The sequence below is a fragment of the Electrophorus electricus genome, chromosome 15 (genome assembly GCF_013358815.1).
Source record: "Electrophorus electricus isolate fEleEle1 chromosome 15, fEleEle1.pri, whole genome shotgun sequence".
In the NCBI taxonomy this organism is placed as follows: domain Eukaryota; kingdom Metazoa; phylum Chordata; class Actinopteri; order Gymnotiformes; family Gymnotidae; genus Electrophorus; species Electrophorus electricus.
Genome location: NC_049549.1, coordinates 5938044 through 5957743, shown reverse-complemented (window position 1 = coordinate 5957743; position 19700 = coordinate 5938044). Strand labels below are relative to the sequence as shown.

Genomic DNA, 19700 nt, shown 5'->3' with positions numbered 1-19700 from the left:
ACCTGATGCCCACTGGATCATCAGTGTTGTGCTCTGCTGAGCAAATCAGTCTTGTGTGCCCTCAGATCATGGCTAGATGGTTGAAACATTTGTAGTGGCAGACTCTGCACACTTTTACATCATATGATGTACATATACATATACTAATTTTATGGCAGCAATAATTAAATGTAGTGATAAATGTGATTCCAGTGAGAGACTTTGGGCACATTTATTTATTTATTTATTTATTTATTTATTCCCCATATTAAATGTCCTTAATATGGTAAATGATATACATATCAAACATATTTGTCAATCACAATGTTTGATCCTTTTGTAATAGAAAAGAAAAACCGAGCAGTTTCATCACAAACATCAGTCTCTGAACTCTTGGTGTCCATGGCGATTACTATCTTTAAAAAGTCTAAAATCTAGGTTATTCTTCTGATGGTACAAATATGTGAAATGGCAAAGTACATGCAATAGTGTACTACATATATATGTATGCGTGTGTGTGTGTGTGTGTGTGTGTGTGAATGTGCATGTTTGTGTGTGAGTTTTCCAGCACCCTAGTCAGGGCCCTCTTGCTTTGCTCTGCAGAGAGTTTGACACATCTGTAGGAATGCATGGTTAAGTGCCAACTCTGTCAACTGTCCTCTCTCATACCTCATCCACAGAGAGAGAAAGTGTGTGTGTGTGTGTGTGTGTGTGTGTGTGTGTGAGAGAGAGAGAGAGAGAGAGAGAAAGAAAGAAAGAAAGAAAGAAAGTATATGTGTATTCATGTATGAGAGAGAAAAAGTGTGCATGTGTGGGTGTGTGAGAGAAAGAGTGTGTGTTTGTGTGTGTGTGTGTGTGTGTGTGTGTGTGTGTGTGTGTGTGTGTGAGAGAGAGAGAGAGAGAGAGAGAATACATTTGGAATGTTAATGACAACCATGTGGGTGTTGCGAATAAAGTTTCCAGAGACAGACTGTAGAATGATGTAGAATAGCAGGGAACAAATATTCCCAATTGCTTTGATAAGCTTTTGGATGCCACACTGAGGTCTATAGTTATGTGGGAATTCATTGAACTATCAGTTTGTTTTGTGCTGTGTCTTTTGTTTTTGTCTTTCAGGAGTTTAAAGTAGCCTCACATGAGGTATTGTGACAGGCAGGGAGCCAGACATTTTTGGAATGGTTAACAGTCACTATGGTTTTCACTAAGACCCAACAAATAAGGAGTGGAGAATGCTGTGCTATAGACATTAACTTCAATAGAGCATGAAGAAAAAGGTTTTCATGTGATGATATTTTTTGGCAATGCAGGCAGTATAGATCACTGGCTCTGTTCCCTCTGGTTCTGTGAGCTGGGTGTGTTTTCTATCCTGTAGCAGCAATAACTGAAGGATTATGTGATGCCTTCCATATTGTTTGATGGAGACATATAGTTATTGGTATAAAGACTTGTATGGTGGTGCCTGCCATACTGAGTAATAGACACAATTATTGGTGTAAAGAATTGTACAGTGCTGGCTGCTGTATTGCTTCAGAGTTGGCTGAAGATGTTTTTTAAGTCAGCATAAATGGCAGTCTACCCATGCTAAAACACTACCTGATACTGACCTGCCAAACTCTAGGGAAGTGAGTGTGCTTGATGGGATTTAGTCAAATGCAAGTCGAATTAAAATGATCTGCTATCAGTACAAATGTTTTAAATCCCGTGTGCTTGCATGCATTCCCTAATGTATCTCATTAGTTGCACTAATAGGTTTATACCTTAATTGTGAAATTTAAGTGAACCATACACTCGTACATATACAGTGGTTGAATTGTAAAATAAATTAAGGGCAGGTTTCACCTGGGGATTGCAGGTTTGGGGTTCAGGGTGTATGTGTGTGTGTGTGTGTGTGTGTGTTGGGGGGGGGGGGGGGGGGGGTTAAATATTCTCTCATGCCTGTCTGAATCTGAACTATGGCAGCTGCACACACTGAACTAAATGCTCCACGGTATGGGTCCCCCCCAGACTGAATACCAAAATGGAGATTATAACATTTTGCCCCAACCGATTTGATTTGAAGAACTTATTTATAGATAGAATTAATATGTAAATAACATTTCATCTGTATTCCAGACTAATAGAAACTGTATTAAAAATGTTTCAACTTTAATTCAAATCAGCAACCCCTTAAGCTTTGTATATTGCATGATCTTCAGTGCTCATTTCTGTCTAAAGAAAACCCACTTAAATCATAGAAGCCATTGTAAGTGCTGTGGGTGTTTTCCAGTGAGGTCAAAGCCATGCGTGTTCTAGTAGACTGTACTTAATTCTGTATTCTGTGGTTAGTTTTTTGTTTGGTCTTTGGTGGACTCAGTCATGTGACATGGGCTGTAGCCTCTTTACCAAGGGCTATTTCACATGCTGTTACCAAGCAGCAGGGATCTGTGGGCTTCCTGCCTGCACAAAGGCCATGGTTATAGCACAGCCAAACTATTTTGGGTTCAATTATGAAAGTGTAGTTTTGGTCCTCAGCAAGACCCTCAAGCCCAAAGTGACAGCATGAGGACATCTGCTCCTTTAGTTCAGATAATCATGTAGTGTAAATCACTTTGAACATGAATTAAATTACAAAATGTAAACCCCTAAATCAAACACTACAATAAGGGAGTCAGCTAGAATGTTTATTAATAATAATAATAATAATACACGTTATTTGTATAGCACTTTTAAAAGCATTATATGCATGAGGTTAAAATTTTGGTTAAGCCTGTTTTAAATCTTCATATGGATATAAGGATCAATTACAGTTACATTAGATAATCAGAGCATAAAATCCTACCCACCAGATGAATCTTTCACAAATGTTTTTAGGAATGCTGCATAAGCAAATAAGTAAATAAAAAGAAAAGCTCTAAGCAATGTGCACACCTACAGTTGAACGGCACTAGCTATGCCAAAACACACAAAGGCAAATATCAGGTGCCTCATGCTTGTCATTTTAGGTCTGTTTGTTTAAAATAAAGGCAGTATGAACTCTCTCCTGATGCACTTTCTGCTTGTCCCTGTCTATTTAGACTTTTTTTAAAATTCAGTTTATTTTGTGACTGTTGTACGTACTGTTCACTGTTCATTCCAATAAACCTCATAGCCAAAACATTTTATTTGAAAAATGAAGAATGCATATGTTCAACATATATCTGTAAGTGATGATACATTAAATAATAAATTAAGCACTCCTTTCCTCCTCTTGAAAGGCAGGTTTTGTGTATCTGCTCATGGACAAGACTGGCAATCTAAGTTCTATCCTATCAGATTATTTCTTAACCGGCTCTTCTCAAATACTCTGGAAACAATAATAAACATTTTGATATGTTCCAGCTGATCTAGAGACATATCCTGCATTTCCGGTGATCTGTTATCTGCATTCCTGACATTTCTGCACCATGCATTCCCACACTTACAGGTCACCACATGTGTGGCTCTGAATGCATGTTTGAGGCCACCTATGCAGAAGGTTCCCATCATGGTTTGGACTGTCCTGATCATTAGCCAGACCTACGTCGGACCCTGCACTGATGCTCTCAGCAGCTCTCACTGTGGTGAGCGACCTTGCTCCCCATCATGAATAACTATAAATAAAACAGAATTTGTTACCATGAATATATGGCAGTGAAGTATAAAAAGAATGCGGAAAAAAATCAGTGAGGAAGAATAAACTAGGATGCAGGTGGGATGGGGTCAGAGGTCAGGGCATCTTAGCAAATCAGCGAATAGAGGGTGCTCGGTGCTTAAGGTACTTGACTAGTAATCGGAAGGTAGTCAGTTCAAGTTGTAAGTTGCTTTGGATAAAAGTGTCAGCTAAATGCTGTAAAGGCCAAAGACCTTTGTCTGTGGAAATTACCATGCAACATAAATGGTTTTGGGCCCTATGGCAATGGCAAGGCTCACACAATATATAAAATGTTATTCATATTACATGTAATATCTAAATTAATCTGCTCATTTGTGTTTCGATGAGGATTGTGAATATATGCTGAATAGCTGAAAACAACTCTCACTGTAATTATAGATGAGATGGAATGTTAAATATTCTGTGCCAAACCATTACACTTTTACATAAAGCCCAGCCCACTCTATTCATAATAAGCTTCTAAGAACCCACTACCTCACAAGTTCTTTACAAGGGCCATCAAGTAGGAACCTTCCTTCATTAGTGTTTCATTGAATTAAGCCCATGACACAACCAGAAGGCTCAACTTGAGGTCTGGCATCCTAGACCCACCTTCCTCCAAGCTCAATTTTGGATGGAAAGATCCATACTGATCTTCCCAGTGACTAAGGCTATATCCAGCTCCACTGACACTGTTAATACATGTTCAGTGCCACTGGTTCTATCTAGATCTACTGCTCTAGACATGACAATGATATGACATGACAATCCACTCAGCTACATTCCTGAGATAAAACATCAGCTACCCCATTGTTATAATGTATTTCCCCAGCTAGTCTGTGCTCTCCTCGTCCAAAGCCACTGAGCATGCATTAACAGTGTCAGTGGAGCTGGATATCTTAGAAGCTTATTATGAATAGAGTGGGCTGTGCCTTATGTAAAACTGTAATGGTTTGGCACAGAATATTTAACATCTCATCTCGTCTATAATTACAGTGAGAGTCGTTTTCAGCTACATACGATAATTCTTTCACAGCTACCCTTATCGTACAGCTTCAAAAACCTGACTTCACAAATATATATGTGTCAGACCTAGCTACAGATTCTGCCGCCTATTCATACTGGCCTGATATACACCTGCCACCCACATTCTCTCATCTTAGCCACCAAGTCTGAATTTCAGCTTTTTTCTTTCAAAAGCTTGATTAACTGAATCCTCAAATGCCACTGTTAAATCTACAAAATATACTATCCATTTGCTATCAGTGTACAAACTCATATCCAGCCCCATATATATATATATATATATATATAATTAGAAATGGTGAGGAAAATGTAAATACTAAGGAATAATATGGGGAAAAAATATCTAGTCTGTACTATAAAGTCCCAAAATATTCCACTTTCAGCTAAAATAGCACTTCTATTCAAATAAATTATTCCGCATGAGTAAAAATAGCTGATCTGACACACAATAGATCTCTTATCTAAAGCATGACGAAGACCTGTTTCAGTTCTCTCAGCTGACCACATGGGTCCTTCTTAAAATACATGAGCATTTAGTCTTATTTATCAGCTCAGGGTTACTGGTGTAAAGTGTAAAGTGAAGATAAACACAATCAGCGCAGCCAACAGATTTGCTTTTTCCATCCTTAATTGCCATCATCATCATCATCTCACCTACCTCTCTTTCTCCTTCTCTCTCTCTCCCTCTAACCCTTGTGGTCAAAACGACTGAGTTGGTGCTATGTGCTAGCTCAGCAGCAGCAGGTGCAGCTATTTGAACAGAGGCATTAACAGGAAGCTGTACTGGCACTGTGGCTGGGGTCAGAGGAAAAGCACTGAGCTTGATTGCAGTGAGCCAGCCTCTCACAGTGGCACTGGTCAGTGTCCTTGCCGTGAATCGACTACTAATAGTTTTTATATATAATCAAACAAGCTACCCATAGTTACCTCGAGAGTGTGGTGCCTGTCCATTCTTCTAAACAGAATGTGATAATTAATGGCCAGAGACAATAGGAAATTATGTGTACTAGGAAACTAAGGACAGAATTTCTACTCTTCGTGACATTAAGGTTTTGTTACTGTACCAATAACATCTGAATTTTTCACTGTATTGATGTCATTGTCATGAAGTAACAAAGGGTGGGTTTCTGAACACAGCGCATTGACAAAAAACAGAGGAAAAAAGAGAACAGTCAGCTTGATATTTAAAATAAATGTAACAGGAGTTTTCAAGCCACAGTGGCTCTGAGCTAGTAGCTGATGTAAGGAGGGTTAAAGAGAGCCATGAGAGATTTGAAATGCAACACAGAAGATTAATAAATCTGATGAGACTACAGTGAGAGGAAAAGTGATGAGTATATCACAGATAAAGGCTACTAGAAACCCATTTAAAAGGCATACATCTATGGCTCACAAACCATCGGCTCACAGTAAGGAGGACCTCAGGAAGTAGTGACATCATCCCAAAGTTGCAAGCACTGTCCCCACCACAATAAATATAAAATCTACTAAGATGTTTGTATATTGGAAGCAGTGGTTAAATAACCATTGATGCCTTGGGTCACTTGGGTTAAATTTAAATAAATACTCTAACAAAAATAGGCATTCGAAGGCATTGAAGTGTAAAAATTAAGAGAGTGAGAGAGAGAGAGAGAGAGAGAGAGAGAGAGAGAGAGAGAGAGAGAGAGAGAGAGAGAGAGAGAGCATTCAGTGTAACATTCACTCTATCAAGATTATTTTTGTTTTACAATGAAGTTTGGGAAACCCACCTATAGTTAATATTCAGAAAAATCTTGGACTCAATAAATTCATGAGTATTACATGCACAAAAGCACTGTGATCCTTTCTTAACAGCACCTGCACTTTGTTTATGAAAGAGTTCAAAAACAATATTCAATTATTATAATTCAATAGTTAATTTGCATAATTCTTATAAAACATCCATGGTGGACACATTGCTGATAATTACTGCCAAGTGTCTTGAAGCAGTTTCTATTATATGACTCAAAACATTAAAAAAACATTCAAACTATTTACCCTCACATTTCAGACAGCTGATCTTGTATTTAAATGAAGTGGTGTACACTGAAGTCTGTTAAGTTACTATTATATTGTTAAAAAGAAATATTGATGCTATTGATTTACTTTGAAACCTTCAGTAAGAAGTATCTTGATAAAGTCTTACTATGGTGTGTGTTTTCTCTTTTTAGCTACGAATGCAGAGGTCAGGGACAGTGTGGAGCAGTAAACAACTTGGCTCATTGTCTACTGTCCTAGTGAACCACGCTTCAGTCCCCTTCTTACATCACAGAAACCCCATGAAAATATGCAACAAATAAAATCTGTGGTGAGAATAGCGCATGAGTGCTGAGTGTTGGTTGGTTTGAGGGAATTTGCTTTGAATGACCCTGATTAACCGCAGCTAGTCCCTGCTGACCTGTGTTTCATGTTCCCTGTCATCGCAAGTGACTTCTTCTCTTCAGCTCTTTCCCCTGCAGAGACTTGAACTGGTAGTTCCCATCATAACACCCCAATCTCAGGAGCTGTTTGTGGGAGACAAGATTGTCAGGGCAAGGACAGAAAGAATGGAGGTATTCCAGTTTGGCCCACATAAGATGTGAGAGAGAGAGAGAGAGAGAGAGAGAGAGAGAGAGAGAGAGAGAGAGAGAGAGAGAGAGAGCGAGCGAGCGAGCGAGCAAAAGAGGTCAGATCAAGTGGTGACAAGTATGCTTCCTTGATGAGCAGGAAGTACGTTAATGTTTTCACGCGTACCTTAAATTTGTAGAGACTTGCCAATGACTGGCATTCTTTGCTCACACCTGCAACAACATAGTCATCACACTGATGTGTGTGGTTTTTCCCACTGAGTCACGCTGTGTTAGACTTGCTTGGAAATACCCTGCCATCAGTTTGTTGCTCAGTGTCTGGACTGGAACAAATTCACATTAACTTTCTAGGACTATATGCTTAAAGATCATTCCTCTTGTCTGGGCTAATAATACCTGCTGAGATTACGTTCCACAATGATTACTTAAAAAACGACTGCGTCTTCTCACCTATTATTGATAGGTAACATACACCAGCCCTTTAAAGTGTGATTATTACAATATTATTGTTACAAAACACCCTGGAAAAGGTTTTGTTTGCTAGTATGTCAGGAACTTGAGTCTGGAGTTTATCAAAGCCTGACTCAGTTGTAGCCTCTCCACATGCTTGTTTTATTTCTAGCTACACTGAGATAGAGGCCAAATAAGTATGAGTGTACATTCAAAGTTTGTAAGTATCAGTTAGTTAGAACTGTACAGTACTACTTAGACCTGTACAATTTGAGAAGAACTGAGGAGGTTTTAGAATATTCACTTGGAATAAAAGGAGGGCAAACAGCAATTCATTTTTATGCACCATGTTATGCTTGGAACATACCCATGACTAACATGGGTCCAAACAAACACTGTCATATCAGAAAGATTTTTTACTATGGCTTGCATTTTGAACATGTAATCATGGAAGTGTGGGACTGACCTGGATAGATGCTTATAACTTTAGAAAGTCAATTCAGTGTATTTGCAGGGTGAAAAAGGCCTCAGACCTTCAGGAAGTAAAAGACCAAATGGGAGCAAAAGACCAAAGGCAAAGCGATTCAGGCAGAGGAGAGAACTGGGGGGGGGGGGGGGGGGGGGGGGTCTGGGGTGCAGGGGGCCGTGCTCTATGGACAGGAGTCACATAGTCTTCACATTACCTGCTCCTATTTCAGGAAGCGCCCACATTCCTGATGACTGCAAATGAAAAGGCAGTGAATAATGGTTCCATTAACACATTTCTCAAATGTGAAGAGCCAGCATCAGGGCCGAGGAGCATAAAATTTAAAGGTTTTATTTAAAGGTTTTAAGATTTAAAGATTTATGTGTTGCTTTGTCATTTTGGTCTCCCATGATGTGCAGAATTTTGGAATTAGAATTTCTGAAAGCCACAGAACTTGAGATGAGGTCTCACATAGCTTGGTCATGTTGCTGTAGAAAGCTACATGAGAGCCTGCATACTCAATAGTATGGTTTAAAAAAGCAGCCACTTCTTAGCATCTGAATATGAGCAGTATAAGTGTTAGTCTTGCCCGTACATTAGTTACACCTGAATTTAAACAATCCTGTTAATCATAAAGTATCTTTAAAAAATAACAGACAGATTTCAACAGCATGAAGCCATTGGTACTAATGCATCAGCAAAGCCCGTATGCCATTTTGGTCATCTAATTTCTCAGAATTTTTGTATCTGACTACGATTGTATTTGTTAAATGATGTAACGTTAATTAAAATACATAAAATACAGTGATAATCAAAAACCGTAACCATGGCACACGTTTAAGGAACAGTTTACCTTTAGGCAGTTTCACCTGTAATTTAACTGTAGTAGGCCACGCCCCTTCGATGACTTTTTGCGGTGAATTTCTACCTTGACTACGGCAGCTTTCTATTTATTTATTTACTTATTTATTTTTGCTTTAAGTGAATATATCTTGTAATGATCATGAACCTTAGTAATGTCTGTGGTATTGCGCGCGCAGTTGCACTTAGGTCCCATAGCTTTTAATCCCCGAGGGAAACAAGCGCGCACGCATTCCATGCATTCCAATTCCACCGAACAAACCCCGCTCAGTTATTTATTAGCATAGTACGCTCCCTCACCAACTCAGAATTCGTCAAGACCTTGCCACAGATAGACGTTAACCTCGGTTTATACATGAGATAAAGGATATTCAAAACACATCTGTTGGGCCGTTGTCATGTAAATGATTTGGACAGCTTCTGTGTAATGTGAAAGAATACTTAGGTAAGTTTATGTCTTTCCGAAACGGAAGTGGATGCATCGCTATTAGGCAGTTAATTCGAATTCGCGCCTAATATTACGATGAATTCTGTGTATGTTTGATGTAGGTGGAAGCGGTAGTTTTTGGAATAGATGGGTGAAATTGTTTTAATGGGCTACGTAATGTGGTAGACAACAAAGGTTTCGTTCGTTTACTTCTGGAATGTGTACATTTCATAAGTAGAATCACCTCGGGTTTTCACCTGCAGTATGTGAAGCGCTAAAGTTTAGGATTTAGATTGTATCTAATACTTAACGTTACTCAACTTCTTGAGCGGTTTAGATTTTACAATAATATGTGCGTGTGTGTGCGCGTGCGCGTATGTGTGGTCCGTCAAAATAGACGGTGTGTTTGTTTAGACTAACGATGAGGACATGATGGATTTAGACCACTTAAATTGAGCACCTAGCTGTTTGTTTAAATCCTTTTAATCTGTTTACCTCGTCAGCAACTTTATTCAGTGCCCGTCCTCTTAATCTAAACAGTTGGCCATTTACTTTTCCTCCCTGTCTCTCCATTTAGGTCTTCTCTTCAAACTCCCCCAATTAATAGCCCACTTACCTGCATAATATAAAATGAGATCAGAGGAAACATCAGGCACAGTCCTGCACAGACTGATTCAAGAACAACTTCGCTATGGAAACCCCACAGACACTCGCACCCTCCTGGCCATCCAACAGCAGGCTCTGCGGAGGGGAGGAGACAGTGGAGGTGGAGGTGCTGGCAGTTCTCAGTCCTCCTCTGAGAGCCTCTCCCAGGACGATCCACAATATCCCCAGCTCTCTGCCCGTCAGGAGCCCCAGGGCCAGGAGCACAAGGCGGACTACCAGCATTCAGAGGGCTACTGGCTGTACCCTCACCCCCATCATGAGCAGCTACCCACCTATGAGCAGGCCAGAGCACAGTCGCAGTACTTGACCTCTCAGTGGTTCCAGGGTAGGCATTCTAGCAAGGCCTGCTCTCTGGAGGAGAACCTGAGTGGCCCACCGATCCATAACCATTTGAGCTGGGATGGGGACATTGGCCACTCTAGGTCACTAAGTGAGCGGCTAATGCAGCTCTCACTGCAGCACAAAACGAGCAGCGCCGTCCCAGTAGAATCGCCACCTGCCACCTGCTCCTGGAGCTACCGGCAGATGAGCAATTGCCACGCTATCCCACACATGTCACAAACCAATCTGGAGTCCAAGAATGAACACAGCCGCCGGCCCCAGGAGACTACGCTCCACCGTGCTCCGGAGTATGAGCATTTCCACAGCACGCCTCCACCGCCCTTCCACTCCCCACACCACAGGTACAGGAGACCAGGACAACATAAAGCACTGTGGAAATGTACCACTAGTTAATAAGCTTAGTGAATTTGAATTTGAATTTTTGGGTTTTCTGTCACCAACTGCCTCACACGCATGTTGTCGTAATGTATTAAATGTCATTTTGATAAATTAGTGGGATGATTGGGAGTGAATGAGTGAGTAGCTAGAAGCATACATTGTCTGCTTAATCATCAAGCTCATAACAAACATACTTTCTTGTAGTTACGAGCAATTGCTGAGATTCGAATAAATTTAGCTCCAGCCTCATAATTTCTCACTTGGCTAATAAGCTTGTCTTTATATTAGGCTCGTTCCACTTGTGCCATCACCAGAAGCCCACCATGTGCTCTCTACTGCGCCCCCTGCTGGTATGGAGGTCTTAACAATTAGCTACAACCAGATGGAACTGCTAATGAAGGAGAATGAAAGACTGAGGCAGGAGTTAGAGGGCCATGAAGAGAAGGCCATTAGGATTCAAAAGGTAAGTATGTTATATTAAATAGCTGCATTATGCTAAAATCCATAATTCACATATAGCACAATTGTTGCAGTCTTCTGTTTTCTACAGATGAGAGATGTGTAGAGACAGTAATACCAATCATAAGGTTTTTAAATAACCTTAGTATATATGTATATGATTAAATTCATTATTCGCCAACAGCTGGTGAAGGTAATTAACCTACACTAGGCATTTCTCAGTAAAGATGCCCTTGTTATATAAAATTATACTGGACTGTAAATTATGTAATTCAGTTACATATTACATATTTCCTTTTTTGTATTTCATCAAAAAAAATAATGCGCAGATGCAAAATATGGAATCTGCTTATAGTGATAGTGCTGCTTGAGTAATTCAAGTAACTAACAGGCTATTGGGGAGTCCTCTGAATTACTCCACCAAAGCTCAAAAGTTCAGTTTTAGAAAGTAAAAGTCCTCACCAGGATTTTGTTAAAAATCAGAGCAGGACTTTTACTTCCTTAACTTACACTTGTACCACTCTGTCTGCAGTTGTGTGTTTAACTTCAGCTCAGCTGAATTGCTCTAGTGTAGTTTTGCCTCAGTGTAACGTCACTTAGCATTCTTTCACTCTCAAAGTATGATAATTACAGAGAACTGGGACACCGCCTTGTATAAACTCTCTTCAGTTGAGTCAGAATCAGATTGTTACTATATGAGGCATATGTTTCTATATGAGGCATACCTCTTTGCTCCAAACCCTACACAGGTGTGAGTGAGTGTGTGTGAGTGTATCATTGCCAATGCATACAAAAAGAGTATTTCTGTTCTTCTGACATTTATCTTCCATGTCTCACTAACTACCGCCCCCCCCCCCCCCCCATTTTTTTCTCTATCCAACAGCTGGAGCAGGAGATCCAGAGGATCTCAGAGGCCTATGACACTCTGAGGGAGAGCTGTGTGAAGAGGGAGGCCTTGGAACAAGCCCTCCGGAACAAGCTGATGGCAGAGGTGAGGAGGCTCCAGGAGCTCAACGCAGATCTGAGAGGTACACAAAACATTGTGATGAGACTGTTAAATCCAACAGAGCTTGTACAAACCTGTTATGTCCTGAGCTCTCCACTAATATTTGTGCTGGTGAAGTCTTGCATTTAACACTTTACATTACTTTGGGTTTTACTGTTTGGTTACTACTGACAGAAAGGAGCTCATCCCTGACAAAGGCAGTGTCTCATTATGTCCTCATTCTTACAGACAACGGCATTCAGGCAGCAAAAGATGAGGAACGTGCTGACCAGAACCAGCACATCATGGCCAAGCTCTGTGAGCAGAGTGAGTATAATGGGGTGGGGCTTAAACAACCATATAACAATAGGCTTGTAGTCTGTTGACAGTAAAATCATTAGTGTTGAAGTAACTGGTAACTGATAGTGTTACTTTTAAACCAGTTACAGTTAAACCAGTTTAAACTATGGGGTAGACTGGAGTTAATATAACACTGCCAAATATACTGTGCACACCAAGCAGCTGAACGCCTCAAACTTGGTAAAGGATGACATGTATACTACGTGGAAGAATTCTTGAACTCTTTTGAGAGCTATTTTTCTGTTGTCACTTGGCTTCACGAGGAAGCATATTTGTATACTTTAATTTCTGAATTAAAGTCATGGAGCTGGGATGGTCAAAAAGATCAAACACCACACATGACCTTTGTCCATAAGAAGAATGTTCAGGGACAGTCGACCACTGTCCAGCAACCCTTGTGTGTCATCTTTAGCAAACAGATTGGGCATTGTTCCAGATGCTGCCTTTCCCCTTACGTAGCTGTTTCTCGGCCCAGAGTAGGGTGGGAAAAGAATTAAGGAATGTGAAGTTGAGGATGTGGGTCAGATGGAGGGTCACTACCTCTCTTCCCCTCCTTCACTTCACATTCCTCAGTCCCTTTCAACGGTTGCAGAACCCAGAGCAGCTCAGATTCTTTGCTTATGAGCAGGAAGTCCATGAGGAATGGTGCTGGTTGGGGAGAAGTGCAAATGTGTGTGTCCGTTGTTGAACAGAGGAGGGGGGGGGGTGCCTATGAGTCTTGGTTCCTCTCAAGGTTTCTTCCTCATGCTCTTAGGGAGTTTTTTTCCTAAATAGCCTAAATAGCATTTCCCATAACTCATCTACTGAATTTTAAATCAGTCTCTCTCCCACTTTCCCCTCCCAGACCAGGAGCAGCAGTTGCGATGTGAACAACTAGAGAAGGAGGCACAACTCCTGCATGGAGAAGTGGAGGTGCAGCTCCGGCGGGCCGATGCCCTGCAGACAGCGCTGAGCTCTGCGCAGTCTGGCACCCGGCAGCTGCAGGCTGAGCTGCAGAGGAAGAACGCATACGTGGAGCGGGTGGAGCGCCTGCAGGGTGTGCTGGCTCAGCTGCAGGCCACTTGCAAGAAGAGAGAGGGACTCGAGCAGCGTCTTCGAACCCGGCTGGAGCAGGAGCTGCGCAGTCTTCGAAACCAGCAGGTACACACACACACACACACACACACACACACACACACAAACTCCCAACAATAACAAAAAATACCAACACTGTCTCTCAGTATTCGTGTCCAAAGGGTCTCTGCTCAGTTCTCCAACTTTCTGTCCTTCCTCCACAGCGACAGGCCCAGGCATATCCAGCCAGTGGCCCTGCATCCTCAGTGACTGCCCTGCTGGAGCGTCTGAGGGAACGAGAGGAAAGGATTTTGGCCCTGGAGGCTGACATGATGCGCTGGGAGCAGAAATACCTGGAGGAGAGCACCATGAGGGAATTTGCAATGGATGTAGCTGCCACTGCTGCTGCTCAGAGGTACATGTTGAGCACAGCAAAGTTAGAGTTGTTAAATTGGCACCTACAAATGTTAAACTTGGTCTCCTCGTAGATGTCGGGTATCCAGTTTACAATGTCAGTGTTTAGCATGGGTGATTTTCATTATGAGTATATTCAGTATATCTGACATATTAATCCGATCGCTGTCGTTTTTATAGAGACACCAACATGATCAACCACTCACCCGGTCATTCATCCAAGAACAGTTTCAGTGATGATCTGCCCCATGCTGAGCTCAGGAACCAGGAAGTGGAGAACAGGTAGGCTACAAGCTGTCCCTCAAACTGGCAGGCAGCATCTGGTTTCATGGCCAAATGCACTAAGAATTGCTGTTGAAGTATAAATTCAGTATTTAAGCATTGGCTTAAATGATGCTTGTGTTTTGGTAGGATACATGCTCTGTATGGACAGATCCAGGAAAAGGATGCTCTGATTAGCTATCTTCAGCAGCGACTCCAGCAGGATCAAGAAAAGAGTGAGGTGGTAGAGGTTGTGTCAGCTCTCAGCCCCACCCCCTCTGCTGGCACAAGCCCCACCCAAGATAAAGGTAAGCATCCAAGTGCTAGCATTAGATAGAAGCATCTACATTTAGAATCTCATTAAATGAATACTTCAAATTTTCAGTGCTACTAGAAGATATGAAAAGCCAGTAGGTAACAGTAGCATAATGTAAATTACATTATTTTAACAGGTTATTAGTAAATAACATAATTTTAGCTGGAACATTATATCTAGTTAGCCATGTTAGCATGTTTGATGCTAGGCATACTTTAAGAGCAGTTTCCCAATCCAGTCCATATGAACAATGAGATGGCCTTTTTTTTTCCTGTTGTAGAGGGACTAATATTTATAAAATTAATTCAATAGCATTGTTGAAAAATACATTACATAGTTTATTCTAAACAAGCTAATGAAATAAATGTTCATTATTTAAAACTGGTTTTAGCATTTTGATCATTAGTAGTTTGGTGTTTATTTTGCTTCAGGGAAATGTCCCAGGTATGATCAGACAGCTAGCATGTTCCACTGTTCCTATGTTATGGTTGCAGTGTGTAAAGCCAGTAGTCAGACTGAGCCAGTTTTCCCAGCAACACACTCTATAGCCACAAAGCAGACTTCCAGCACTGAGCCTAGCCTTGGATAGTGTACACAGTCACTGGAATTTCAAATGAATTACATGTTTTCTTCCTTGCACAGTACTACTATGGTTCAAGGAAAAAACAAACTGACACAAACTCTCAGTGGGTCATTGCACAAACTGCAGGACAGTGTTTTCAAGAATTTCTAATGGACAGATTGCAGAGTTTATATTGATTAGACTTTCAGGCCCAATGGCGCTTCATTGGTCATTGATTTACTCCACCGTGTGACATGAGCAAATCAGTAACCTTTAGCAGACCAGTGAAGGAGTACAGCGTTTAAAAGGACCTGTACTGTCCTGTTACATCACCCTATAATCTCAGACCTGAAAACCCAATGAACTGTGCAATTCTTCTTTTCCAACTTGGTTCAGCTCCTTGGTAATTCAGACCTTTTCTGAGCTGAATCATGTATGTGAGAGAGTGTAAATACCGGGGAAAAAACAAAATGGCGCAAAACCAGGTGATGGAATGCTGCTCTAATATAAAATCTGATTTAACATAACTGATCTTAATAGGCACCAGAGGTCTTTCATGAAAGTATACTAGCACCAATCCCCTCATTCTAAGTTTATTTTTCCTTTAATTTTCATAGAATCTATCCAGCAGCAGTGCCCTGAGGCTGTGGGCCCTTTCAAAGGTCTGGACACCCTGGAAGCTGAGGCAGTGGAAATCTTCATATGAGCTCAGATGCATGGCTTCTGTTCTACAAGAGATATACTACAAAAGGAGCTCTGGAAGGCAACACATAAGTACTGTCAGACTTCTGCTCATGATCATGAACTCATAGAGACAATGGTCACACAAAACAACAGCTTGCCACTCCAGAGAGGGCAGGAATGCAGTCGTTCTGGATGACAGCTATTTGGAGGATCCAAAGCTATGCTATGGACAGCTCTCTAAATGAATGTAATGCTCAAGCAGGTCTTTGGGTCCTGAAAGAGTGAAGTTCTGTGAATGTGAATACTTCAGGGTACTTTTGCAGTATTGCAGTTCTACGATTTAGGGCAGGTGCTGCGGACCGAGTGCAGGTCTGCACAGCCACTGAAATCCTCGGTCTCAAGTCATTAATTTGGCATCTTGTCACATGTCAAAACATCTGTTGCACAGGAAGACGCATATGAATGCATCATGTATTTAATAGGACCATCCAGATCTGTTCCACTCCCTCACTCCTTTTATCCCTTTGTTGAGAAGAATCTCTTTTCTAAGAATCTCCTTCTCTTTCCTTTTGGGGTTATGAGCCATTTTTCTTTTTCTTACCATGGCATTGTTGATCTCACCACATTGCTATTCTATTGAATTTCTCCCAGAGGTGGAGAGAGTTGTGGAGTTTTATAGCTCCACCTTTAGTGCATATTATAAATGGCAAGCATTCTTACTTCTTTCTTTCTCCTTTAAGCACCATTGAAAATTGGACAAACAGACAAAGACATTCTCTTACATTCTTTTTGTAGAGCACAAGAGGCCCCACTATTGTCTAAAGGAATGCCATGTTTAGCGTGCCTGGATTCATACAGTAGATGACGGACTATTGGAATGAGACGTAGCACTTGAGGAGAAAGTGAAATCTATGTGCCAGTTGTGTAGACCCAGATTAAATTCAAAAGAATTTCCAAAGGTGATTTACCACTACAACAGCAATTTAGTCTAAGACTAGGTTTAATGTATGTCTTTAATGTATATATTATAATGCATTTGTCTTTCTTTCTTTTGTCCTTAAATTTATCTCGTAGTGTATCTGCTGGTCAGTGTGCTGTTGGGAGACTTTTTAAAGCTATGTAATCTATTTCTGTATTTTTATTTTTTAAAGTTACCATGTTTTGAAATAAAGCCTTAATATATTTGGTAAGAAATAAAGCCCTTATAAGAATGGAATATACAGCCAATGACTTAATGCCAAAGACTTTAGCATTTCAGTAAAGACAACTCCAAACTATGGCTTTGCGTATTAAACCAAAGGTTGACCTCTGATGTGTGAAAGATGTGAACGTTCTGGAACATTTCACAAATATGTTAAAAAAATAAAGGCATTAATATATAGAATAGCAGTGTCTCTTACAAAGTGTCTTTCTTGTTCAAGTTCACCTCAGAAATCTGAGCAAGACATTTTAATGATGTGATCAAATAAATTTCCCTCCCTTCTGCACCTTAAATGAAACATCTAAAGGAACTGATGTAATTGTAATGAAATGGCCAGTTTTTCACTGGAGCCCACCAAATCTAATGTCTAATATTTCTCCAGAAACCACAGCTCGTGCTACTCTGTAGATGTGATTGATTATAAGCCCAATGTAATGTATTAGATAGCACCCAAATTTGATGCATAAAAACTTTTCTAAATGTTTTAAGCAAGTCTCTTATGAGTGCCTTCTCTGTATTTGGATAGGCTTTCCTTTAGCAAGGCAAAGGGAGGCTCAGGAATCTTACATTCGCATCTCTCGTGGGAGTCAGTGGGGTGTCTGGCTGCTCTCATGGGAGTCAGGGAGGCACTCAGCTGCCTTTGTTGACTCTGACAACCTTGCTACACAGACAGGAGATGTTTATCTGGCACTGGGTGGGCGGTGAAGCTCTGCATTTGGCCTTATTCTCACTGAGTTGTGTGGAGGTCAGTGTGGAGAGAGAGCTCACAGCACACAACACACTGTTTTCAGCCTCAGCTATGTTTTAGGGTGTGTGTGTGTGTGTGTAGGGAAACACTCATCCCTAAGGCCGTTCCCTCTGCAAGAGCTCATTCCAGAACAATTAGCAGGAACGTGGTGGTGTCATCTGAGTAGCATTTCGACCAAAGACATGATCATGTGCCATGACTTGTGCCCTGTTATTTACTGAGAGCTGGCAGAAGCTTAATCAGGTGAATTTGGTTGTTGCAGGTCACCTGAATGAGGAAGACTTAAGACAAAACAATAAGAATAGTTCCAGTCATGAAAGCCTACAACTAATAAAATGACTAGAATGCTTGCTTATTGGTGGCATATGTTTAAGTGTCTTGGAATGAGGAATCTGAAGAATTCTGCTCTCATTGGCTATGGAAATCTGTCGAGCACTGAACAATGAAGAGTATTTACTGTATGCCCCACAGAATGAAGAGTATTTACTTGTATGCTGCAAATAAGCAAGCGGTACAATGAAGTTTGTCAAAGAGCAGATGCCAAACAGTACATGAACTCCATAACTTGTCCATACTTCAAGATTAATCCAGATGCTTTTTCATTTCTGTTCATTTGGACAAAAAATTAAAAATCAGATTATGGTTTTTGGGGCCATACTCATTGTTTTACGGAAATGCCAAAGACAACTGTGTGTACCTTGTATGTACATCTGTTACATGCTTTCATGTATATGCATCACACTATCCCCACACCCTGCATGTTCACTGTTTATCAGTGCAATTTATCAAAACACACACACACACACACACACACACACACACACACATAGAGAACCTTTCTCCCACACTTTTTCAAGTATTCATTATCTTTCATTGTGGCAGTTAGAATACAAAGGCTGGTAAATCCCATACTCATACAAACAGAGATTAATCATCTTCGTAGGAATAAAAAGATTAAGTGCTTTCCTCCTGATTACAGCCTGTTTGGGACTAGGGGAAACAAAAGATTTACACTGCAATTAATCCTATTTATGATCGCAGCCAGCATTCTCTGTGCTTGTGGACGTAACTTTGACACCCTACCAAAATTCTTCAGTGGTTTCAGAAGCACACTGACGTGACTTACTCTTGAGTCCTTGAATTAAATGAGAAGGTCAGAGGAATGTTTGGGCTGGTGGTACTCCAGTTCCAAGGTTAAGTGTTGGATTAAACAATCTACAGGATGGTGAGGGAAATAAATAACCATTTTATGTCATTTGAATTTCTTTCCTAATGTCCCAACATAATAGGGTGTCTAGATGTCAATTTTACCAGCAGAATGCCTGGACAGACACGTATTTGTCAACCTGGACTGAACTGATCGTTGCTTTCCATTTATCAGTATTATTTTAGGGTGTCACTGGGTCACATATGTCAAAGCAAATACCTGGTATTTCATTTATATAACAAGTTGCCTCATACATCAAATAAAAACTCTACCCTTTCAAACTTAACTCATCACGTCTTAAGCAAATGTAAAATTAAAATTAATGAACCAGGCATCTTTCCCACTTTGAATCACACACAGGGTGGTTGCACTGGACAGACAGTAGAATGATCATTTTCTCTCCTCCCCAGACATGCATTTTCTAGCATTGATTCACAGCAGAATGGAACAACAGTGCCATCTCAGAATTATAGACCTAAAGCAGCCTGCAGGTAAGAACAATCCAGTGCATCGATGTATGGCCATTATTCCTCCGTCCAGTCCCAAGCGTAGTCTATGACTCTGCTGATGTGTGTGCAGTGTGTTTTTCCAGAGCCTCTCATTCAGTTCGTGTATGTACCC

General features: G+C 40.8%; 1 protein-coding gene across 1 annotated transcript; it reads left to right on the top strand.

Moving 5' to 3' along the window:
• The first annotated feature begins 9276 nt into the window (after nt 1-9276).
• amotl2b (angiomotin like 2b) lies at nt 9277-17290 on the top strand. The gene is made up of 10 exons (XM_027026320.2): nt 9277-9461; nt 10021-10792; nt 11118-11292; nt 12172-12316; nt 12523-12600; nt 13478-13773; nt 13911-14101; nt 14281-14382; nt 14512-14669; nt 15857-17290. The coding sequence occupies exons 2-10, from the start codon at nt 10074-10076 to the stop codon at nt 15943-15945; spliced, it is 1953 nt and encodes a 650-aa protein (XP_026882121.2). The 5' UTR covers nt 9277-9461; nt 10021-10073; the 3' UTR covers nt 15946-17290.
• The last annotated feature ends 2410 nt before the right edge of the window (nt 17291-19700 follow it).

Bases quoted from the DNA above. Each gene is read 5' to 3' on its own strand.
- amotl2b (XM_027026320.2), top strand. From the start codon at position 10,074: ATGAGATCAGAGGAAACATCAGGCACAGTCCTGCACAGACTGATTCAA. The intron at 12,317-12,522 runs GTACACAAAACA...TCATTCTTACAG, and splicing joins GCTCAACGCAGATCTGAGAG to ACAACGGCATTCAGGCAGCA. The intron at 12,601-13,477 runs GTGAGTATAATG...TTCCCCTCCCAG, and splicing joins GGCCAAGCTCTGTGAGCAGA to ACCAGGAGCAGCAGTTGCGA.